The 24,385-nt window shown below is 59.1% G+C and overlaps 3 protein-coding genes across 3 annotated transcripts; 1 reads left to right on the forward strand and 2 right to left on the reverse strand.

The window, feature by feature from the left end:
* Window positions 1-2,960: 2,960 nt before the first annotated feature.
* Window positions 2,961-9,326, forward strand: BESB_071630 (uncharacterized protein; the record flags this gene model as incomplete). The annotated part of the gene is made up of 11 exons (XM_029365536.1): window positions 2,961-3,677; window positions 4,066-4,381; window positions 4,705-4,850; window positions 5,210-5,332; window positions 5,605-5,868; window positions 6,249-6,392; window positions 6,884-6,949; window positions 7,183-7,230; window positions 7,673-7,781; window positions 8,134-8,184; window positions 9,100-9,326. The coding sequence occupies 11 exons, from the start codon at window positions 2,961-2,963 to the stop codon at window positions 9,324-9,326; spliced, it is 2,211 nt and encodes a 736-aa protein (XP_029218020.1).
* Window positions 9,327-11,285: 1,959 nt separating this feature from the next.
* Window positions 11,286-15,210, reverse strand: BESB_071640 (AMP-binding enzyme domain-containing protein; the record flags this gene model as incomplete). Its single annotated transcript, XM_029365537.1, has 4 exons — window positions 11,286-12,859; window positions 13,121-13,396; window positions 13,900-14,474; window positions 15,206-15,210. The coding sequence occupies 4 exons, from the start codon at window positions 15,208-15,210 to the stop codon at window positions 11,286-11,288; spliced, it is 2,430 nt and encodes an 809-aa protein (XP_029218021.1).
* A 5,076-nt stretch (window positions 15,211-20,286) lies between these two features.
* On the reverse strand, window positions 20,287-23,475 carry BESB_071650 (uncharacterized protein; the record flags this gene model as incomplete). Its single annotated transcript, XM_029365538.1, has 1 exon — window positions 20,287-23,475. The coding sequence occupies one exon, from the start codon at window positions 23,473-23,475 to the stop codon at window positions 20,287-20,289; it is 3,189 nt and encodes a 1,062-aa protein (XP_029218022.1).
* Between the last annotated feature and the right edge of the window lie 910 nt (window positions 23,476-24,385).

The following is a 24,385-nucleotide window of genomic DNA, read 5'->3' on the forward strand; positions in this document are numbered from 1 at the left end:
AAAAGAGAAACAGGCAAATTTTACGGCTGGGAAGACGTGTCGTGTGCACAGCGCATGCTGGGCGGGAAAAGGGATGGAAAGCGTGGAGGCGCAGAAGAGAGAACCAGCGAAATTACACCAGTTCGCGAAGAAGGCCTCGAGAGGATTTTAGAAGAAAAACGGTGGAAAAACAGAACGAAGAGGAGCTCTTTATCAGAGTTACGGCGCAAGTCTTCTAGTCTTGGCACATGCAAGAAGACGCCAGGACGACAGCCACAGGACATCTCGCGGTCGGGATACACCGCGGCGGAAACGTCTCCTCACTGAGAAAAGCGTAAAAAGCACGGAAACGAGGCGCCTTGCTTCGTCAGAACTAATGAATCTTCATCGATCTTCAGAGAGCGACTCTGCAGACAGAGAATTCCCTCCGGCAGGGCCCGGCGGTTCGCAGCGTGTCGGGCGCCTCTCTCGACCTCCAGCATGTTAGGCACCCTCCCAACCGCACACCGCGCGCGCCTCGCTTGTCTTCTTAAAGACCAAAGTCCGCCGTGTCCTCGCGACGCTCTCTCTTCTGCGTGAAAAATGGCGGCTAATTAGTCGATTGAAAGCCTCCGAAACCCTGCAGGTCGCTATGGGTCAAAGTTTTCACCAGCTCCGCCGCCTCTCTGCGCGCACGTCGCCGTTATGCTCTCTACATACACCGTGCCCTCGTCCGGCGCCTCTAAAGTCGCCGCCGCTGGAAGGAGAGGCCGGAAGGATACGGCGAGTCCCAAGGCGAGAAGAAGCGACCTCGAGCGTCTTCCGGCGCATAAAACGACAGACAACGAAGAAATGCACGCGGATTCACGCGACCGTGTCTGTCGCTTCTCCCCACCCGACCCGTGAGCGACCGCGCTAGGTCACTCATGACAGAGTCGCATTTCCGCTCGACATATTCTGCGCCCGACGCGTGGCAGCTAGTCCCTTCAGCAGCGCCTCTCCCCCTGAGAGTCACAAACACTAGAAGCACGGCCACACGAGCCCTCCTTCCGACATTGCCTCGAATTGATTTTTGACCTAGCAAAGACATGGACGGAAAATCCATGCCGCCGAATCCACCTGTTGCCACGAGCCCTGCGCGCGAGGCGTAGAGACGGAGGCCTGGTGAGACGGCAGGGCTCTGACAAGCGAATCGTCTACATGAATGGTGTAAGCATAGGGACGATCCAACTTCCAGATTTTGCTCATTTGGCCGCGAATGAAGTCTAGTCTTCGCTGGCGCGGGCCTCGCCTACGGATGACCCTCGAGCGGCGAGCGCTGCAAGCGTCTGCAGACTTCTCTCTGCGTCGCTTTCGTCTCGTAAATAATTTCTGAAAGAGCGGGCAGTGCGCTCCTTTGCCTCCAGGAAGGCGAGGAGCAGAAACTCTCGGGAAAGGAGTCCCCAAGGCCGCACTGTGTACACCGGGGGAAGGGAGCGTGTGCAGCCGAAAGCTTCCCGGCGCAGACCTTGAGACGCGCGCGCGCGGAATCGGAGAGAAGAAGCGCTGGCCGCTCGATGAGTTAGCGTGCTTGTCTCAACCGCCCGCCCTTTCGCAAGGACCCCCCGAAGCAAAACGGCTCGCGGAAACGGAAAATTCATCGGAGAAATGCTTCCCGTTAATGCTGCAGCCGGGAGAATTTTCCCTACGCGGCTCCGCAGCTCCGCTTGTGCGAGCTGACAACTTCCAACAGACACGCCAGCAGTATCGCCTCGTTCTCGCTTGCGAGCGGGTTTTCCTCATTTCTTGGACAAAACCCCACAACATCTGCTTTTCGAAACGCCAATGCCGGAGAGAACTTCCGAAGGGCTGGCTCTCTTTCGGTCGGCAGTCTCGAGCGGTGTATGTACACCTCGCGCCAGCCTTCTGCAGCGTTTTTTCGAGATCCACGTGTATTTTGTCTCTCATGTTGGACGTGGGCGCGCGTGCGGATACACAGCAGCCTCGTTCAACGCCATATATACACTTTAGGGAATTTAACCGCTTTTTGGACCTGTGCTTCTCTTCCGCGAAGGAAGTCTTCCTGTTTGCCGCTGAGCAGGACGAGGAGGAAGAGCTGTGGCTTTGCTCGATGTCCGTGCATTTTCGGTTTGTCGCAAATCCAAGTCAGCTGATGACCTCTGCGCGACCGAAAAACTCCCCCGTGCCGCTTCCATCCGCCGAGGGCGTTTCTGGTTCTGATTTTCGCCTGCCGGGGATGCTTCCTGCGCAGAAGGCGGCCTCTGCATCTGTGCCCTCCCCGCGGGTTTCTTGCCCCTAGCGAACTTCATTCGGATTAGCCCCGGAGACTCCCCTGGCGATTTCTGAGTCTACTCGCGAGCGAAACTCTCGGAAGGGCAGAAGCGCTTTCTCGCGAAGGCGTTCATGATAGTTTCCACGCGAATGTATATGTATCTACATCTGTATAGATACGCTTAGTTGTCTCTGTCTCCTGAAGCCTTCTGTTGACAGATTCGCATGAGTCATCGCGATAGGTTGATGTTGGTACTTTGGTGTAAACATTTCTTGCGCGGCCTCTTTAGAGCGAAATGCTTCTGTGCACGCGCCTCTAGTTTCGTTTCATCTGTGTTCGTCTTGGTACGCAGTGGCGGCATTTCCTTTGTTGTTTCCGGTTTTTCTTGTCTCTGGCTCCGCTGGCGTTTCCCTCTGCGCGCGCTGCTCTCTGACCTAGTCCGTTTCGTCCCTCTCGGTTGTTTTGTCGTTCATCTTGCTTCGTTCTTTACCTCATCCTCTGCTTCTCGTGGGGGCCTTCTCTCGTTTCACCTACTGTCGCCCGCCCTGTTCATCTTCCCTCTCGCGCCTGCCTGCGTTCTCTGGTCTCCAGCTTGAAGCGCGTTCGCTTTTTTTCGCCTCCTTGTTTTCCCCGCCGCGTTGCAGCTTTCTAGACTCGTCCCCGACGACCGACTACTCTCGCTCGCTTCCTCAGCCTCTCGCGTGCATTCTTTCGTCCTGCGGGCGGCAAGATGTCGCTTCTGCTGGGGGGTTGGGTTTACCTGGCGACAGGGCTCGTTCTGCTGCTCTTCTCCGGCTCGCTCTACTGGCACTACATTCGCCGCAAAGCCTCGAATCCGGTCGCCTTCCTCGTCTTCTCGCTCACCCTCAGCACCGTCCTGCTTCTCTGTCTCCTCGTCCCCCTCGACATCCTCATCGTCAGCCAGCCGGTCGCCCTGACCTTGCCTCCGTCGCTGGCCGCCCCGCCAACGAGGGCTCGCTTTGAAGCACCTTCGCGCGAAGCGAGCGGCTTCCGCGTAAAGGCCGTCGAGGTATACGCCGACGCGCCTCCGGAGGCCGCAGAGAGCCTCGGCGCGCCTTTGCGGCGGCTAGCGGGAGAGAACAGCCGCCGCGCCGCCACCGGGTTGCCTGTCTTGTCGCAGGCAGCTTCTGCGTCTCTCCCCTCCGTGCCGGCGGGAGGGGGCGACGACGCGCCCTCCTCTGTCTTGGCGCGCACCGTCGCGCTGCTTCAGGGAGGCGCCGCGAGAGACGCCGCGGCCTTCGGCCTCGCCACCGGCTCTGACCTGATGCAGAAGTTGCAAAACAGCACTGAACTGCCTACGCTCAGCCTCGACGCGCTCACGCTCAAGCAGCTTTACCTCGCGCTCTTCTCCGTCCTCCTCTTCTTCACCTACCTCGCCTTGCCCTTCGCCTTCTTCTACAGCCGACACCTCCAGCGCGTCCAGAAGGTGAGGAAAAGGAGAAGCGAAAAGTTCCGCGATAAGCGGCCGCTGAAGACGTGGACGTCCGCGGCCGCGTGCTGTGGGTTTTGCAGGCGGAAGGCGCTTTCCGAGTCTCTCCGAAGGCGGCAGACAGTTTATGTGAAGGACAAGAGACGAACAGCAGGGATAAGGGGGGGTAAGGGATGCGTGAGGGTGTTGGAAGACGAAATGTCTGACAGGGCACAAAGCACGCCGAGCCTAACGCGCCATCAGCGTGTTGAGAGGTTGAGGGATCTCTCTCTGCGCCTGAGGATCTCGCTTTCTTTTTAGCGCGTTTGTTGGCGGCGCGCGGAGGGGCTCGGTCGATTTTTTTCCATGGAATCTGCGCTCTCTCGCGCGTGTGTGTCTTCTGCAGGGCAGATACGGCGCGCGAGGGCAAGGCGTCGGCGAGCCCGTGCCGCCCTTCGCGATCGCGTGTGCAGCGGCGCAGCAGACGCTGCTTTTCGCGGCGCTGCTTTTCCTTCTTTTGTTCCTGGCGCTCACGCAGCGTCCCGCCTTCCAGGCGTCGGCCGCCTCAGGGGCGTTTCCGGCCCTCGCCACTGCGAAGCGAGGTCTCGAGGCGGCCTCCGCGAGCGTCGACTACGTCTTGCGCTACACCGCGCTTCTCTTCGACTTAAACCACAGCGGCGCGGACTCTCTTCTCTTTGTCTTCTCCGCTCTACTTGCCTTCGGTAAGCGTGCACCACATGCGGCCTCGAACCTAACGCCCCCCCCCCCCGCGTGTCTCCTTTTGGCGCGGTCAGCGCGTCTTTGCGCTGCGATCTCTCTGTGCGGGAGCTCTCTCTGCTTGGTCTCCCGCCTCTTTCTGTCCATGTCTGTTTGTAAAATCCTGGTTACGCGGCGAAAAACATGTTTCTAGTTGGCCGTACACGGGTCAGCATCTGTTTTCAGCCAAGCCCTTTTTCTCGAGTGTGTATGTTCGGCATATCTGCGCTGATGTGTCTGGTTCTTCATGTACATGACTTTTCTTTTTTCGCTTTTCTCTCTTCATCAGGCCAGTTGGGATGGGTCGTCGCGGGCGCGTACGGCCTCGCCGCGCTGCCCGTCCTGTGGCTCCGCGGCCGCATGACACCGCAGCAGCAGCACCGCGAAGTCCAGCGCGAAATCGCCGAGCTCCGCGAACAGCAGCGTCGGGTGCAAGTAAGCATCCCGCCCGTTGATTTTACGCGAACACCTACCTCATACAGATCCGCCTGCGTGTATACGGTTGTATATGAATGCGTCTCCGTGCATGCTTGTACATTTGTATTTATTATTTTTATTTTTCATATATACTTATATATTTATCTCTGCGTTGTATCTGGTGCCTGTTTGGTGGCGGCATATGTGTATGAAAGAAGTTTTCGAGCGGCATCAGCGTCGGGGCTGGGCAGTGGCTTTGTGTTTTTTTTTTTGGAAATGAGCTTTGAACATAAAGTTTTCCGCATTCTAACCAGCTTCGAGACAACGGCGCCAAGCGAAATGCCCTCCTTTCCCATCTTCTCTGCGGTGTCGCGCAGAGCAAGTACGTAGACGCGAGCGGCGGCGCTAATCTGAAGGCGATGAGCGACGTGGACCGAGCGAAGCTTCAGGAGCTTCAGGCGCAGCAGCAGCAGTTCACGCAAAGAAAGTACCGGCTGCAGGTGAGGCGGAAAGGCTTTGACGAAGGGAAGAAGCGCGGAGAGGGGACGGCGAAAACAGAGAAGAGTCTCAGCGCTGGAGACGGAAGGCAGAGGAAGGGACTTCAGGAGGGGGGGGGCGTTGAAAAAGGGAGTTTAATCCAGGCAAGGGCTAAGAACCCGGAGATATTGGTGCAGCGAAGGACAGAGAGGGGCTGAGACGGGGCGGAAGAGACGTAGGAGGCTGACTTCCGCGAGACGTCTTTTAGGTTTCTGATGTGGTGTCCTCTGCGCAGGAAGAAGAGCAGCAGCAGGAGCAGTCCGGGTGTTTTTTAGTTTTGTATCGAGCGGTGTTGCTTCCCTTCCGGTGGACTTTCGCGCTGGTGTTTTTCCTCTTCTCTCTGTTCGCCATCGTCGCGCTGTTCCTCGCTCTCTTGCAGCGCCTCCAGTACTCGCGGTGTACGTACAGCTGCGGGTTCGTCCTCGACGACGACGCCACCGCGCAAGAAAACAGTGTCCTCTACAACCCGCTTGACGAGCTCCTTGTGCGACTTTCGCAGGTGCATAGACGAAAGCAGCTCAAGAAGAGACGAAGCCTTTGAACAGCAAGGCTGCGCGAGAGTAGAGAGGAAAGAATCCGGCAGAGGAAAACCGGATCTGGTGTGTGGAGGCGATTTCGTGTTCGTCGCGAAGGCATGCGCGTCCGCCGTGCCAAGACTGAGGCAACCAAAGACACGAAAGAGAGAGAAATAGAAAGAGAGGGTTTCTGGCGTTATCACGCCAGATGATCCACTGCGTCTGCTGGTGTATTCGTATCGCGGATTTGTTACATCTACTTATCTGTTGTAGCCGTTTGCCGGCGGGTACTGTCTTCAAGCGAACACGTGAAAGGCGCGTATTGTGCGTTCGGAGCCGTTTTTCTTGCGTTGGATGCGCTCAGTATTTTCCCGCCGATCTCCTCCTCGTCGAGCTGTACATGGGGCTTCTCTTTCTCTGTCTGCTCTACGGCCTCTTCTCCCTCCGCGTGCGCATCTGCAAGAAAACCTTTTGCAAGCCGGTTCGCGCAGGCCGCACGCCGCCCGAGGTAAGGAATTTTCGATGTTTCAGCCCCCATGACTGCAAACCGAAGCACGAAGCATAGGGCGCCTTTTCTGCAGTAGCGACGTCTCTTTTCGAGCCGCGAGATGAAGAGAAGACGCTCGTTGATTAAGAACGTCGTTGCGAGAGTACCGCTTCACACGTGTCCAGTGTGCTAGCTTGCCTTCGCGGCTGTGATGGGCGACGCCGTAGGGCAGGGGTGGCGGTTTCGCCGCTCAGGCGTATAGGTGTGCTTGGGTAGCATCGTGCTCTTCTGTGTTTGATTTGCAAAGAGGCGTGGGACTTGTAGGCGCATACGTATAGGCATATTTTCGGCTGCATGTACTTTCGGGCACTCGTGGAGTAACCGTTTTCTTCTCTGGGTCGTTCAGGTCTCGTTAATTTTTCCCTTTTTTGTCTTGATTTTCACGCTGAAGTCTCGCAGCCTCCAAAGCACAGCGCCGCTTTTTCTGCCCGTGAAATCGTGTGCGCTCTCAGAGTTTGCTCGCCCTCTGTTTCTTACTCGTTCACTTTCTTCTTGCCGCCTCTCAGGCGCTTCTGTCGGTAAGTCCTGCAGTCAAGTTTATTTCTTCTAGTAATTTGTATTCGTTCAGGAGAGCGAGACAGGGGCGGTGCCTGAGGGAGATAAGGCAGGACAGGGACTACGTGTTAGATTTATACGACCCTTTTTCGCGCCTCATTTTCGCATCTCTCCTCCAAGCATACATTTCCTTCATCCTTCGTCGCCTCACTTTCGGTGCCGCTTGTTACGTGGACCTTCTCTTGTTTGTTTTCAGATGTCTCCGCGATACGCCTCCTTCGGAGCGCAGACTTTCGTGCCGCCGGTAAGTTGCCCTCCTCTGCGTACTCGCGAGTGCTTGAGTCTACGCGGCGCCTTCACCCTGTTTCATCTGCTGCCCGTGTAGACACGCTTGCGCGTCTTTACTTCTCTCCGTCCGTGCCCTTTCCTCTTCGTCGCCGGCATGTGCGAGTTTGTCGGGGGCCGGCGCTCTGCTATTTTCCTCTGCGCCTGTGGAGCGTGATACGCTGCCGCACGTAGGCCCGCTGTCCTGTCGTCCTCGTAGACACTTCTGATTCCTCATCGTGTTTCGAATTCTACATGCCTATATATATGCGCATACACGTACATATATATACATATATATACTCGCGTTCCTGTACATGAAGGATTTTCAGGCAAGTAGAGTTGCAAGCATATTGGGCTTGGGACAGCGCTTGCGCGAGTTGAATGAGATGGCTCACTCGAGGTCGACTGTGTTTGCGCAGAACGGCAGTGACCCGATTCCGTGTTCCCTCCAAGCTGCGACGACGGGCGGCGAAGAAGCTGCGTGCCGAATGTCGTTCTTTGCTGCGGTCTTCTCTAGAGCTGCAATCGGTAGGTTTGCTTTCCGCGTCGTCCCTCCCGACTTGAGGCACGTCATCGGACAGTAGTGCAAGTTTTTCTCTCGGCTTGTTCGCGTTTGTCGACGCTGCAGTTTGGCGGGTAGCTGTCCAGCCTCTCGAGGTGCTCAACCGCTCCGCCCCGGGCGTTTTTGACTGGCTTGAGTGGTCCGTCGTGAACGCAAGTGCATTCCCGCAGCCTGTCAGCGTCCGCTGCGTGGGACGATTCCCGAGAAGCTAAGCCTTTTCTTTGCAGCGGGCAGGTTCTTTTGCAAGTCGTCCTCGGGGCTGCCGCCCGTGCAACGCCGCTGCTCTCCTCCTTGTCGATGCGTGTCTGTTGTGCTCAGCGTATCCGTCCTTTGCGAATTTCTTATTCTTCTCTAGCTGGATCTTCCTAGGTAAGGCAAGAGACCTCTCCGCCGTCGCTGCCAGCCCTCCAATCCACATGCTGTCGTGGTCATCGTGTGAGGAAAAGCAATGCGGCATCTTCGCGCATGCATGCAGAATCACGGTGAATATATGCATATACATATGTATCTCTTTGTCTGGTACATATTTGAATATATGTGCATATGTGTGAGCCGTGACGGCGCGCATGTACGCGTATAAGCGCGGGCAAGGAACAGCGCAGACGCGTGAGGTGACGCGGCGAGTTCGAATATTAGAAGCGGTGGGGGGAGGGGGTAGCGGCAGTCTTGTCTCCTTTGTCTGGATTCTGTCATCGAGTATGAGAACAGTGGCTGCAGAGGCGGAGGGCGTCGTGGCCCAGAGTGCTGCACGCGAGCAGGTCAAGAGTCATCTGAGACGCGCAGATCACGCCGCTAGTCCGAGGGTGCCTGATTAGATCATAAGTGATAGCCTGTGAAGCTACGGCGTTCTCTGCGCCTATTTACGTCGCAAACGCCTTGGGTTGCGTAGCTGATATGTGAGCATGCGGGCAGGACAGATTGTACCGAGTTGTCTGCGCCGTCGCCTCAGCAGCGACAAGGTTGTCGCAAGGTCTACAAGTGCCTGTTGGGCATTCGTTGCTTACTAAAATGTATCGAGCGTGTGCACGAAGACTTGCATGGCCGTTGGCTTTCTTGGAAAGCAGTGCGTCGTCCACCCTCTGTTTTGCACTCCCTCGTAGCCGCTCGGTTGTACGGCGGTGAACAGGCAGCCGCAACGATCTCGCAGAAGGACCGAACAGTTCGACGAGGCCGGTTCGTATCGAAGGGTATACGTGCGGTGATGTGGTGCACGAGTGTGAATTGGATTCTGTCACACTGCTTTGAATCTTAAAGCGACGTTCGATGTGTGCGTATTTGGTGCAGGCGTCTACGCTCTCTGTGTCTCTCACTGTCTGCTGACGCGCCGCAAGCAGCCGTATCTCTCGGATCGGTGGCTGGAGGAAGACGAGACTGCAGAAGAGTCGCTGGACACGAAGGAGAGCCTGGGGCTGTTGATGACTAACGGGGCCAGCAGCACCTGTCGCGCGGATAGCCTGCGCGGGGAAGAAGAGGGGATGAAGCTCCTCGCGCAGAGCGACGACGAAGTCTGATCGGAGAGGCAGCGCTCCCGCGGGGAACCGGCACGTCGGCGCAGAGCCCCGGGAGTTCGAGGAGGGTGGAAGAAAACGTAGCACATATGTCAATGTGCAAGCGAAAACAGAATGAAACGAAGACTCATGGGGAAGCGACGTGTATGCAGGCATTAAACGGGCAGATTTGAACCACCTGTCGCGATTCTAGTGTGGTGCGCCGGCGCGTCCGGGGCTGTTTAACTTAGTTTCCGGCATCAGTGCGCCCAGAAAAGCGTGATTGGGGGCACAGAGCGAACACCGGGACAAAGTACCGCGTCTGTCTGGAAGAATCGGGGAGACAGAACGTGGCTTGAGAAGTGGTGTTCACGAAACACTCACTTTGTCAGTGCTCATTGGTCGATGTTGCTGTGACCAGATGCTGCGATGTACATACAGCAGGCGTATCGCGATGGGATCTCTGGAAGAAGAGGTTGTCCGTCGCCGGCGTCGCGTGTGGTGAAAGTAGGTGCACACACACACACACACTGGATGAAGACAGCTGTATACGCAAGTGGGATGAATGGTTCCTGGCATAACCGGAGTCTACATGTGCACGTTCCACAGGGAATCTGACCTCTTCAGATAATTTGAGTCGGAACGTTGTGATGCGCGCAACCGCTAGACAATGCCTGAAATGATAGCCGAATCGCCATCTTGCGGGCTGAAACGGGAGGATTCCGCGTTTCGTGTGGCTGTCCTAGTCGAGCTGACGTTAACAGAGCACGGCAAAGCTTGACAGCACCTCTGTCGAACTGCTGCCACGCTCCGAAGCAGTGCGGCTTGGGTTTCGCCGGTGCTACTCGTTGCTCTCGATCTGGCTACGTAATCGGAAAACATCAGGCAGAGCAAATGACGGGTCTGCGCGTGGGCTACCGCTTACACATCGGTGCGAGAATTCGGAGAGGAAATCCTGAAGGGCGCTCTACCAGTTTTCGCGTGTTAGTGTCGCACGCGGTCTGGCACAGCACCACGCTCGTTTGACGCAGCCGTGAGGAGTCTCCAAAACGTTTCGCTCCGCGCCGGCGGGTTTACAGTGCTTCAGGGTTTCGGAATTTTGGCTTTTCCAACGGAGTACGGCCCTCAGTTGCGGTGCGTGCGCTGACTCGATGTTGGTCTCCGTGACCAAACTCATTGACCGGGGTGTTTCCGTTTTTAGAACACTTTGGCTTCCATACAGGGCGCAGGCAACTCGTACGCCGTTGGCGGCATCGGACACGTTTCACTGACACGCGAGAGCTCCTGCAGAAAGGCAAAGCCTGCGAACCGCCATTCCCTAAACAGACCTTGGCGGCACCCCCATCTTGATCTTCAGTTTCCGCCGGCTTACATACACAAAGACCGTCCCTTCGATCGTTTCCGAACCCGCAGCGTTGCCGTGTCATCGGTTCACACAAAGATGACCTTTGCGGCGAACCGTGCACGCCAGCAGAGGACCTGGGCTGAGCACGGCAGACGCAGGCCTTGAATCCGTCGAGAACAGCATCGTTTTTGGCGACTAGCTGGCGACGATTCCAGCAACTGTCTCACCATTTGAAGCCCGCACCTTCCCATCCATCACGCAGCAGGCGTCACACAGAAGAGCAACACGCTCTGACGTCTAAGAAAGCACTCCGGGCAGCGCGAACCCGCACCATAAACGAAAGACGCATATCGCACTACAATCTGCACACTTGGACGCTTGACCAGAATACGCATGCATACACGTCCGCACGCAGTGTGACCGACGTGGAGCATCTGCGTACGGCAACGGCACGCCTGCTTAAAAACAGCGTTTCCTGCGCTGGCGGTAACTGCGCAGCTCTGCCGTCGGCTGCGTGCGGCGTCAGGAGCGCGCGGTCTGTCGGATCCGTTCAAAAGTTGAGCATTTTTGTATACAGCAAATAAAAGAGCACAGGTCACGGGCAGGACGTGACACAGCGACTGCTGCTGCGGAAGCGTCTACGCCCACCAGGAGCGGAGCCAGTGCAGCATCGTGATTCGCCGCCACCACGGGACGGTTCGCAGCGCCACTGTGGCATCGACGTCATCAGTGAACTGCTTGTTTGCCAGTTGCCTGTACAGATCATCCATGTCTTTTGTGTACTTGCGCACTAGGAGAGGGCGTTTCGTTTTGAACGTGGGAGTGAGCATGCCGTTCTCCGGCGTCCAGACGTCTGTGGTGAGGAACACGTTTTTGATTTTCTCGAACCCGAGCAGCTCGTTTTCCGACGCGATCCTGTCAAAGTCTGCAAGGATTTCCTTCTTCAGGGCCATGTCTTTCACAGCGGCCTCGAAGACGGCATCGTCACTGTCGCTCGGTTCGTGATGCGCGACGTCCTGATGGTCTTCGCCCTCGCGCATCTGCGGCTTCTCTCGGGCGTAGTCGCTCCCAGGCGCCGTTTCGCCGCCCGACGCAGTGTCCGGCGTGCCACTCTTTCCGTAGCGGCTGCGCGCCCACCTGACCACTTGGCGCCGGTCGGGGACGACGACCGCGACGGGGTACGACTGCGAGTCGTAGCCGTGTACGAGAATGTTCTCCACAAATGCGCTGCCGCAGTAGATGCCTTCCAGCTTCTCCGTCTGCACGTACTCGCCCTGCGCGAGCTTGATCAAGCTCTTCTTGCGGTCGACGATCTTCAGGCTGCCGTTCGGCTGGATCTCTACCACGTCTCCAGTGAGCAGCCACGGCTGCTTCTTGCCCTGCGAGGCGGCGCCCGCGCCCGCGCCCGCGTCCTCGTCCGCCTCGTCGTAGTGAAAGCACTCCGCAGTGAGCTCTTTCTGCCGAAAGTATCCTGGAAAGACGTTGTCGCCGCGCACCAGCAGCTCGCCCTGTGGCTTCGCTTTCGTCGCGTCGTAGCTCTCCCAGGACCGGACTTTGACCTCCAGACAAGCCGTCGGGCCGCCGACGCTGTCATAGGAGTCGTCGCCGCGGTACGCTTGCCAGCTGCCCGCGCCCGCGGTCTCCGTCATGCCCCAGCCCTGAATGATGTTGAACCCGAGGTATTTCTCTAGCTTCTCCTGCACAACCGGATCGAGCTTGCCACCGCCGCACGCAGCGAACTTCATGCTGTCGGGCGACCCGAAGATTCGCTCCCTCAAGATCCGTGAGCCGCCCAGCATCCCGTCGTACCAGAAGTTCGGCTGCGAGCCCTTGAGCGCCGCGCGCATCTTGCGGGTGACCGCGAAGCCGACCAGCAGGCGCTTCAGCAGCGGCTGCGCGCTCAGGCGCGACTCGATCTTCTCCAAAAGCGTCGTCGCGAGCTTCGGCACCATAAGCACCAGGGAGGGCTGCGACGCGCGCCAGTCATCCGGAATGATGTCACGCTTCCTCGAAAAGTATGCGATGCGCACGCCATGCACCAGCGCCGCGTACTCGATGACGCGCTCAAGCACGTGCGAGAGAGGCAGATAGCAAATGTGCACGAAATCCGGCGTGATGCCAAGCGTCTTCGGATTCTGAATGTGCAGCGAACGAATAACCGCGACCCAGTTCTTATTCGTCAGCATCACTCCTTTCGGGTTCCCTGTCGTCCCTGAAATCACACACGTACAGACGTTCACAAAAATGAAAGCGCGACACGGCGACTCCCGCCGACGAGCGCCTGGCCGCGGGCCGTCGAAGAAAAGAAGCGAAACGCGCCGGCACCCCTCAACAAGGCAGACAGGCATTCTTGGTGAGTTCGGGGAGAGCTCCTCTGCATCCACCTCGCCGCGGCGACGGATGGAAGCATTCACGCCATTGCCTCGTGAGCCGCCTGCTCTCTGCAAGTCGATTTGCGTTCACGCGCGCTCACCTGAGGTGTAGACAATCGAAAACACCCTCTCTGGATCTTGCTTGACGATGGGCCGAATTGGGCGCTCCCTGCCCAGGTTCATCACTTCCTCGAACGATAGCACGCGCGTCCCGAGCTCCTCAAACTGCTTTTTCCACTCTGTCAAATCGAGGACTTCGGGCGGATCCAGAGGCGACTTGGCCGAAAGGACGACAATGGTCTTCAGCTCCGGCAGCGACGGCTTCAAGTCCTTCAGCAACTGCAACTTGTCCACGTCCGTGACCATGCACGACAGCACTGGGAAGCAAAACACAGCAGGGCAAGCGAATGCATCTGAATCGGAGTTCCTACACACACTCGTCAAACCAAACTCTGGATACCCGAGGGTGTAGAGAAGAAGAGAATTTCAGAACGACCAGCCCGTCCCCTGAGAATCCGCATCTATACGCATGCATCTATCTATATGTGTACGCCGAAGTGTGGGTGCCCTCGTATATGAACACACTCCGAAGTGCAAAGGTGATTCGCTTTGGAGAGAATCCCAGCAGGCCCGACCCACGGGGGGAGTGGCTGATGTTCGCCGTGACGCTTCCCCGACACACGCGTGTTTTTCTGCCGGTTGCCACCGATCTCAAGAAAGGTTGGAAACGCTGGCGACTCCCCGATCCACGGCTCCACGCGTGGAAGACGTCTTTACAGACAAGCGAGACATTTGTCTGATGTGCCTGTGGCTGGGATGCGGGGGAACGCCGTCGGATGCCTGCGGTGCGGCACCTGTTCCATCTGCGCGTCGCACTGACTTGATTGTTCACCGATACTTTTGACGTGTTCAGCTGGGAAAGTGTAGTGGAGCGTGACGGACGCGAGAGGCGGGTACGCGGAGATGGCCAGGTCGGTGAAGATCCACTCTTTCCGAGACTGGAGCAGAATGCCGACGTTAGCGAATTTCCCGCCGTTTCGCTCTTCATCGGGGAACGTCTCGAGTTTGATGTCGCCGTCGCGGAGGAGCGCGGCGAAGCCCGAGCCCAGGAGCCGGACTGTTGCGTCGACTTCAGCGTAGGACAGGTAGGTGAAGCCGTCGGCGACCTCCGCGCTCGTCCGCTCGCCCATGCACGGCTTCTCAGGCCCCGCGTTGGCGACCAAACCCACGAGAAAAATGCCGTAAGGACTCTCCCACCAGCCGCTCTCCGTCGGCGGGTCCAACACGCGCGTGTCTGGGAAAGAGGGAACGAGCAAGGAGTCGTCCAGCAAACTGGAGAAGACGCCTCGAGACGACGGCACCGGAAACGAGGTGTAGGCGTCGAATCCCGCTGACCGCCATACCGCGCTCTCCCCCGGGCCTGCGGGCGATCCACACACGCACCACACAAGACGCCTGCACTCTCAAACCACGGCGAAACACCCACTCAGCAGGCGGAGCTGGACCCAACGCCTGAAAAATCGCGCGCCAGGCCCCCAGCACGCACCCAGCCAGGAGCCCAGCTAAGCCAGAGAGGCCGTCTTGCGCGCAGGGCAGCAGTGCGAAACCCCGGCGAGGGCTGGTCACTTGTCGCCTGCGGAATACTGGGTGGAGGAACGGTGGTGTCTCGTTCGTGCGGTTCAACGGCAGACAAAGCACGTATGCAGTTCCGCGAACCCAGCCAGAGGTGTTCAGGCGGCCGCCACTTTCGCTGCATCGCACTGCTGTGCTGTCTCAGAAACGGAGCACGAAACTGTGGACTCAGCGGCACCTAAGCAGCCATATCAGTCACTGGACGTGAGTGGAGGGCCAAGCGTGGGCCAGCAAAATCAATGGAGTTCGTACGTGGCACATGACCGCGGAAATTGCAAGCAGACGCCCGCCAGATGGGAAGCCTTTCCCGCTGTCTACGGTTCCAGGAAAACCAGAGACAAGACGCACAAACAATGAAGGACTTCACCGCCGTAAAGGGGGTTCTGAACCACAGGGTGAGGACACACATTTCGTGCAACGGACCGTTTTTTAGCCTCTGCGAAAGGGAGACCGCCAGCAGTTCGGCGGCTCCAATATTCCTTGAAATTCATACCGGAAACTGGCAAAACACCGGGTCACTCCGTTTACCTGGGGCGCCGATGGGTGCCGCGTACATCATATTGCGAAGAAAACCGATGTCTATTCAAGCGAGTTTGAGTAAAGGGTTTTGTGGAGACAACGCACTCCTGTATTCAGCGGCATATCCTGTCGTCGCAGGCGCACGTCACGAAAAAGAGGATGCTCGCACACAACCGCGACGCCCTGACAGGAAAGTGCCTCCAAAAAGTCAAAATCCTCCGAGAAACAACGCGATCATGTCTCGTGACGCTCCTGCTGAGAGAGAAAGGGCTCTCGACGGACGGCAGCTAAGGGGTCGCCGCCGGTAGTCGCGGTCACAGCAGGCGAGCACGGGAGACAAGCAGGTTTCGCTTCTCAGGAATGTCACAGGGCAGGAGCAAATGCCCCCGACTTTTCGACTTTTCGCGCCGTCAGGTGGCCGCAGCGGAGATTCACGACTTCCACCGTGCGCCGCCGGCTGCCCAGGGAGCGGGTGACCGCGAGACGGGCACCTCAGCTCGCTGCAGACGTCTCCGCCGTCTACAGAACAGCTCCGGTTTTCGGTACACGCCAGCCGTCCCCGCGAATTCCCCGGTCCTGCGGCAGTGTTGCCGTCTTGCGTTTCAGCCCGCGTATCCGCGGTCGCGCGCAGCTTTGGGTGGATGGAACGATTGAATCCGCCCCCGTTGCGGGCGCGTGTCCGCCTGAAAAGACAGACTGCGGCGGAAGCGAGCGACACAGAAACGCAAGGTTCCGCTCCGGGGCGTCGGGACCACCAACAGGCTCGGTCGTATGGGAGCTGGAGGAAGTGGAATGAATCGGCTGATTATGGTAAAATCACAACAACACGCTGGGCAAGCCGCGATAGCTGTAGTGCAGCAGTGTGTGACTCCCTGCTGAAAGAGTCATGCTACAGACGACCGGGCAGCTGCTAAACGAACGCAGTTACAAGGCGCGACTTGCAGGCACTGCCAAATCGTGGTACGATCTGGCTACGTGTGGCACACACTGTAGGCCGTAAAGAGTGTCACCCTCAGGGCGTGTCCTCTGCGGCAGCTCACCACAGAAACGGATCGGAGAGGAGACACGCTAGGGGATACACTGTTGCAAGTGCGAATCCATAGAATGGTGGCTCCCTCCTGTTTCATTTTGAAGAGACGTCCAGCATGCGTCGTGGGTCCCGAAGACGGCGGCGCCAGTAGAGGCCGCAGTTAGGTTCCTTCAGCGTGCCACGGAGCGTTTAGCATTGCCTGACCTTCTGCTAAGCAATTGTTGAACATGTACGCCCAAGCAGCCAAGCAGCGGGCTTCTTGCTTGCAGAGGCTCTGCTCGTTCAGCGGCTCGCTTCTTTCTTTACCGTCATCAGTGGGTTGCACTCTGGTCCCTATCCTGGGATGGAGCCTGCCGAGTACAACCTGTGACGTCCGTCTCAGTGAGACAGCTGCAGTCTCTGGGACTGGAGTCACAATCGGCCGCGCGGACACGTACGCGGGAAGCATGTCTCTTCAGAGAAACGGTCTGCGGGGGAGAGGGAGACGAACACCTGAACGGGCGCTAGAAACAAACGGGGACGGCTGACGTCGCGCACAATCGTGCACTAGCTCCTCGTGGAGGCCGCTTCTACTACCCCTTTGATACTGAGGAAGATGAGGTCGTCACCAACGCGAAGGTATTCAGTGATTTGCTCCGTGCCCAAACTGGCGAGTGCTCCGCTTAAACGTCAGCACCTTTTATTGTCGCAATAATGTGCTGCACTAAACGTAAACCTGGTATCTGCTATTCAGAAAAGAAACCTTTGTCTTGTCCTCGATCAGCATCCGGGAGCGTGTGGAGCACTTCGCGTTGCACGCTCTCCGTGCCGGAGTCACTTTTGTTTCTAAGGGCTGAAGTAGTCCTCATCGAGTTTTGGTTGTTCGCCAACCGAAACTCATTTTCTGTTCTGCTCCCGGGTTATTAGACAGCGTGGTCCGGCCAACAACAACAAGCGGGCGGTGCGTCATGCTGCCTGACTCGCATGCGTTGTATACCGCGACTCACTACGTAGCTTGGTGGCAACTTTTGCTGAATCCTTGCTGGTCCATGGTTCTAATACAGCACTCGTCACGTGCCTGCTAAAACTACGCGCCACGTGAGCTTCGCAGCGTCTACTCCAGCGTCGCTTCTTAATAACGAAAAATGAAATACGATTCGGTCGGCGGAGAATCGAACAAACTGCCTCCGTTCGCCCGACCCAATGCTCCTGTGCGACACGGCTGGGAAAAGACGTAATCGCATGCGTACACGAACTGGTTTTGCCTGCGACAGTCGAAGCCTCATTGTAATTCCAATGACGCTGCCACACGTCTTTCACCCCGAGATGTGGGATGCAATGTGCGAGTCACGGGTCTGCGGACAGGCAAGCCCCCCCCTGCCGGTTCAACTCAGCGTCGCAGCCCAAACCCTGGCACGCTGTCTGCAGCGTGAAATTCTCACGACGGCTGTTTTATGAAGACAAGTCATTGATCAGAGGCTTGGACACAGAAAAAGTCCATTGCGTTTGTCAAAGGCCACAATCACTGGGCTTCCACCAAAAGTTCCGCAAAACGGCACCTTCTTGACAATATACAGAGCTAAGAACACCAAGTCTTCTAAAACGACACGACACGCCCATTGCGTCTCCTACATGTGGAATGCGATATTTCTTCCCAGCGGGGTTGATCAGTCCTACACAGCGGCCCCCCCCCCCACACGAATCCTAGGCACGGGCCGCAACTGCAGGCAGTGCGTCGTCCGATAGAATCACACGCATACACAAGACAGAAAAACAGACTGTCCTCATGAAACGCCGTCTCGGGTGTCCGCTCGAGGTCGACCGCGGCGGCATGAACAGTGGTCGAATCGCAGACGCGCTGCCACGCTGTGAATGGCGTCTTTTCTCCCCCCCTCTCCCCTCCCCGCTTCCGACCTCTGGGGGCTGCCAGGAAGAGCGTGCATGAAGTTTCTGGCGTATGAAGCATCCGACAATATAATGATAAGTGGCTAACTACGTACACATCCCACACTCGAGCTGACCTGCGTGTCCACCGTAACAGACTGCGTAGCACCCCGCCACTGGCGGCGCAGAGGGCTGCAGTCCACAAGCTACATGATGGAGACCCAGACACTGTGTACATGAGATGGCGAACCAGAACCCCGCCGAACGCCGGCAACCGGACGCTTCGGGCGGTTCATACACTCTTCCGGTCTCCAGAAAGTCCTACCCTCTCTTCGGACTGCCTTGCTAGAGTGGCTCGACAGAGACTTCGCATCCACAGGAAGACGGGGCGACAGCCGACGCGCGACCGGTCACGCTTCAAGCTTCGACGCCAGCCACACACAAGACGCCACAACGAGGCACATGGCGCGAATGATTGTCTCCCCGTCATGCACCGCGCTCGACTCGCGCACACCATTTCGACGCTCACGAGATCCGGAGAAGATGCAAGCCTCGTAAACGCAACGGGAAAAAACGGACTGCGATGCCATCGTGGGAGCGAAGCCTTTTCAAAGAACGGTGACTAACCACAAATTGCGAGCCCGACATCAAGACGACTATAAGAGGGTAGGGCAGCGTGGCTCAACTGCGGAAAATCAGGAGAGGGCGCTTCTTCCTCTTCACGTCCCCTGCACATGCGTGTGTTACGCACCGTCGATGGGACCCGGCCCCCGAGCGAAGCTGCTTCTGTCCTCCCTTTCCTCCATCACTGCGTGAAGAATCGCACAACACTGAGAAAAAAACGCAAGAGTTGCTCCAGGGGCAACGTGGCTTCGCCTGCGACGCGGATCGTAACAGTGTCAGGGAAATGACATAGACACGGAAGACAACAGGGAAGCGCGAGGCGCTCACCACTGCTTGGCAGCAACCCTTGGGCACTGCTTCGCCGCGATACACAAACACAAACGGCTGTGCGCCAGACGTCAAGTCTCGAAAAGTCCACGGACGCCGCCAACGAGGAGGCGAATCCATTTCTCGCTGACTAACGCGCCAAGAAAACGAAGATCTAGGCAGATGCGCCCTGTGGGACGCCGGAGGAGCGCGGGGCTCGACACCGCCGCTCCTCTACGCAGCAGCCGCGTGTGGTGCCCGACGGAAGTCCTCGCAGGAGTCCCCCCCCGCCCCTCCCCTCCCGCACCGCCCTTCTTCTCGTCTTCATGTGATGTGTACGCAATTTCGAGGCCGTAGGTGCCGCGGCGCAGCGCTGTCTATTCTGCGGAGTCCAAGTTCTCCCTTGTTTCCCTGAGCGTTTCCAGCGGACCTCGTCGCACCTGTCCAAACAGTGACGGATGGGCTATCACTTTCTGCGTTCCGCCTCTTCCCCGGGATGTACGCAGCAACTACAACGCGATGAATGCAGGGAAGACGAAACGGCAGCTCCCTCCCCATCCTGGATGAGCCCGCGGCCTGAGATGAGGTGAAAGGAAGGCACGTTGAGCTCGGGCGAAGACAAGAGTCGTCCGCCCCCTTCCCTCTGAAAAAGTCTCTCGAAACCTGTCTCCATCACCGTCCCCTACTTTCCTGCACAACTATGGGGGAACCGGAGACGCGGTTCTGCGCACACAAGCTGCTTCGAGCTTCGGTTGACTCTCCCTCGAATGCGGAGTAAAATGAACACCTACCCACCTCCAACGCACGGAGCCCACTTGCAGACGCTCCAGTGCATGCGGCATTCCGCGGCGACGGGTCCTCGCCTCTCGCAGCAAGCTGCTGTGGAGTCTTCCTGCCACACACACGTCAAGCCGCCTTCAGCCCACCGCCTTCCCCCGCCCCCCCCGCCGCGGTGGTCGTATCCTCTCACTGACTCCAATGCCTTCTGCACAATTACCACTTCTCTTTCCATACAGCCAGAGTCAGACGCAATACACGCAAACTGTTCAGTTCACGGACATGGATCCACTTGCCTTCGCAGGCAAATTCAACAGTCCATCGAGCGTCCGACTTGTGAAACAGCAGTCATCTCCTCCGCGCCACCACTAAGAAATCCCTGCTCTACAGACTCTGCCTCCAACGTCCTCGCCCCCCCCCTCTCCCCCCGTCCCGGGTTCCCCCCCTACCCCTTTCACCCCGTGGCGCGTACGGTGCACGGCTGCTCCTCCCCCCCAAAAAATATCTTCCCGCATCTTATCCGCCATCGATCGCCCGGAAGACGGCTGCATGCGTCTTCCGCAGGTCGACCTCAGCGCGCCCGTTCGCGTCTGCGCCTCCACTGCATTCGCCTCGGCGGCCCGAGTCCACGCTTTCATCGTCGCTGTCCTCTTCCGGTTCGCTGTCCGCGGCCGGCTCTCGTCGCGGCTGCCCGCACGCAAATCCGACGTGCCCGCCGGTCTCCCTGTCGTCTCCTCGTCCCCCCCCTGTCCGGGCGTGCTCCGGCACCGCAGGCACCGGTCCGCCGACCGGCGGCCCTCCGCCCATCCGCGGCGGAAAGCCGTCGCCCGGCGCCTCTCCGCGCGGACGCGGCTCAAGGAAGTGCAGTTGCCGCTCCCAGTCGTTCATTCCGGTGTTGCCCCCCATAGCTGCAGGGGAGGCAGCACCCGCGCGCAGCGTCGCTAGCCGCGCAGCATCGTGCACTTTCCGACCCGCGCCCCCAAACGCCTCCTCTAGAGAGCCCTCGCCGAGCAACTCCGCAGCCTCCTTGTGCGTCCGCGAGTCCTGGTGGCGGCAAATTTTCTTGCGCAGACTCCGCATATTGGTCACCCGCGACGCGCCAGAGGGCTTCACCGCCCCGTCTGCCCAGTGACTAACGATCTTCATCCCCCGCTTCCTCGCCCGCAACCCTCTGTCCTTCATTGCCCGACAGTACAGACACCCCAGCATCCCGCCACTGATGAACAGCCACTTGTACTTCTCCGTAAAGTGGTCCTTTTGTCCCACCGTCCAACATTCGGGCAAATTCCGGTCTTCCGCCTCGTCCCCCGCCTGGGGGCCTCCGCTGCGACCGTCCACGACCGGCGCCGGCTGCCGGCCCACGCCGCCTTCCTGGCAGTCTGGCACTCCAGGGCCCGCCGCGAATTTGCCAAACCGCCTTCCGCCCTGCGTCTCCGCATGTCTGTCCGCAGTTCCCCTCACCTCGCTCCCGACAGGCAGCCGACCGCTCTTCATCACGAAAAAATCGCTCTCGGGTGTCGCGACGCCCGAACTGCGCGTCTTCATCTCGTCCAGCTCCTCGCTCTGGGCGGGGGCGAACGTCGCGTGCCGATCGCCCACCACCTGGCGACTGAGGGGAAACGGAAACGACCGCACCACGGAGCTCGAAAACTGACCCATGTCGAGCTCCCGGCGCGCCACTGTCTGTCGCAGAGCCTCGTCTTCGCCGAGCGGATACCCCCGCGGCTGCGGCCGCGCCGCTTGGAAGCCTGTTTCGCCGCGTGCCAGAAAACACAGCGACGGCAAGTCCGCCTGCAAAGCGTTGCCCACCACGGTGCCTGGCAAGGGGGCACAGCCGTCTCCAGCCGCCCCTGCCGACCGGAGCGCCTCCGGTGGGGGGCACGACGCGTCGAAGGCTCGCGGATGGGTGACCCGCGAAGCGAGACTGGAAAGCAGGTCGTCCGCCCGCGTGCATCCCACACGCGAGGAGACAGCCAGACCCGCGTCGTCGTCCTTTTCCGTGCAGAGAAGCTTGCCTCCTCTCCCCACTTCTTCCCCGAAGGAACCCCTACGCCGTCGCTTGCCGTCCATGGCGCTTCCTGCTGCGCTGGCCGCGAGAAGCGCGCGAATCCGGCGCCCATCTGCGAGGGCGCGTGCGCCCTCTGCACTCCCGCCAGCCGCTAACCCGCTTGCGGCCTCCCAGTCGTTCTCCCCGAGCCCCCTGCCCGCGGCGCACTCCGCGGCCGGGGCACAGCAGAGCTCCCCGGGGAGATCCGCCCGACCCCGCTTCTCCGCGGCGACGGCGGTCTCGAGCCCATCCTTCGCCTCCTCGTCGCAGTCCAGCTGCGCTCGACTGGAGCACTCACTGGGGTGAACGTAGCCGCCCCGCGACAGCATCAACGCGAGACGCAAGCGGGCGGTGTTTTCTGCGTTTTTTTCGTACAAGCGCTCGAGACACTCTGCGACCTCGTCAACGGAGGCAGCACCTCCCGGCGGGCCGTCTCTGCGCCCGCGCTGCGGCTGCGTGTCGAGACCTCTGAGTGGAGAGGCGCTGATCGCGCCCCGCCCCTCGCCAGTCCCGCCCGCGCCGCGGCCAGAGCGAAGGACTCCTTCCGCGACGGCCTGAACCAGTTCGGAGGTGGCCTCCGGAACGCGAGGGTCCGCGGCGTTTCGGGAAAGCGCGCGAAGCGACAGCAGTTTGCTCTCCTCCGACCATGCCGCCGCTGAGCTGCGAGCCTGGGGGGGAAGACCTGGCGAATTCGAGGCCTCGGCGGCGGCGGTGCGGCTCTCCAACGGATAGCGCCGCAGCGCCGACGCCGCTTCGCCGAGAATGCGCTGAACAGAACGCTCCCAGAAACTCCCAGAAAGCTCCTCGGAAGACACAGCGTGCTCAGACAACTCCCCTGCGTCCCTGCGGCCCGTGGCGTCGCCCGCCTCCGGCTTCCCGCGTCCCTCCCGCGACGCGGTGGCGGCACGCGGGGAGCGCCGACTGCCCAGGCGGAGGCCCTCTCGCGGGAGCGCCGCGAAAGGGAGGGCGTCGCGCGGCTGTCTGTCTGGAGGCCACATGGGCGCCCAGAGCGCGTCGGCAGGAAGTTCAGCGCCGGGCGGTAGTGGAGAAGGAGGGAGAGGCTTGGAGGTAAGCGAAGAAGAGAGGCAGTCCTCTTCTTCGCCAGGTCGCGAAGATAGGTCTGCGGCGGTAGTCACGTGGTACGCGTTTTGCTGCGTCTCCCCGCCGCTGCCGCCCCCCGGGCGACTCGGTGGACGGCTGACTCGCTGGCGAGGCAAGTTTCGCTTCGGTCGGAGAGCCCCGTTTGCGGACGTGAGCAACTGCTCCAACACAAGGTCATCGCAGGGGCTGGGGGCGGCAGGCAGGGAGTAGAGGGCGGCCAAGCCAGCAACCTCGTGCGTCGACATTGAAACCTCGAGGGACGTCGAGCGTTCGGGCGGGAGTGTCGCCTCTAGCGGGTGATGATGAGACCTGCCTGGGATTCGAGAAAGGCACGGGTGCCGCGGCGAGGCACTTTGCTCGCCAATTTTAGCACCACCGGTTGGCGGTCCTACGACGACGACGCTGGCGGAGCCTAAGCTGGAGAGGGCATTTTCACTAGCTCCAGCGGCTGGAAACATGGAAGAGGCACTCCCGTCGGAGACGTCACTGCGGACGCCCCGCGCGAGCGCACCTGAAGACTCCCACTTGGAAAGGTTCGTTTCGAGAGATGGAAGCATTTCTGCCCTCCACGTCGTGGTGGCACCAGAGAAAGTGTGGTTCTCGTCGTGGTCTGACTCCAACTAAAAGAGCTGTCGTGCAGAGCTATCTAGGGCACCTCGCTCACGAAGAAAAGGCGTTCTCGGCGAGGACGCGGCGTGAGTTGCAGACGACCGCGCACTTGAATCATCGTGCGGCCGTACACCACCACCGGAAGTCGATGTTGCTGGGTCAGCCGAAGAAAAAATAGCGACGGCGGTCCCCTCCCCGACCTGAACACGTCCTGCGACTGACTATGAAACCAGGAGGCAATGTTCTATCTAAAGCAGAAGAAGACCAAGGCACAGAGCTACGCACATCACGGGCTGGGGAAATTTGCTGCCCGTCCCGCCACGCCTGATGATGATGTCGAGCAATCGCCGCCGCCGGACAGAGACGCAAGCTTCGCCTTCTCAACCGCCGTTCCACGAGGGGCTTACGGCGGGAGAGAAAACAGAAGGCACGTCTCGAACCGGATTTCTGATGACATAGAAAAACTTCCCATTGCCCAGCAGGTGGTGGCAAGAGCTACCGAAAAACCGGGGCTGGCGCGCGCTCTCACGACGGACGCGACGCCACACAACAGCAGGGACGCGAAATATATTACCGCCCGAAATGGCTAGGGGCGTCTGGGAAGCAGCAGCGCGGAAGACAAGCGGGTAGAAAAACAGGAAGTGCAGTGGGCGTGAATGGGGCCTACGAAAGATATCTTTACTCCCCCCCTCGGATATTCACGCACATACGCTTTCCTTTTAGCACCAGCATTTGACTCCGGGACGCAATAGTGCCCTGGGGGCCGTCAGTCTCCCGGAATGAAGGATTCTTCCACCAAGCGCAAGACGCACCGACTAAACCGTTCGCCAAGTTCAAAATCGACTTCGCTTCCCCCGC

The sequence above is a fragment of the Besnoitia besnoiti genome, assembly GCF_002563875.1.
Source record: "Besnoitia besnoiti strain Bb-Ger1 chromosome Unknown contig00007, whole genome shotgun sequence".
Taxonomy (NCBI): Eukaryota; Apicomplexa; class Conoidasida; order Eucoccidiorida; family Sarcocystidae; genus Besnoitia; species Besnoitia besnoiti.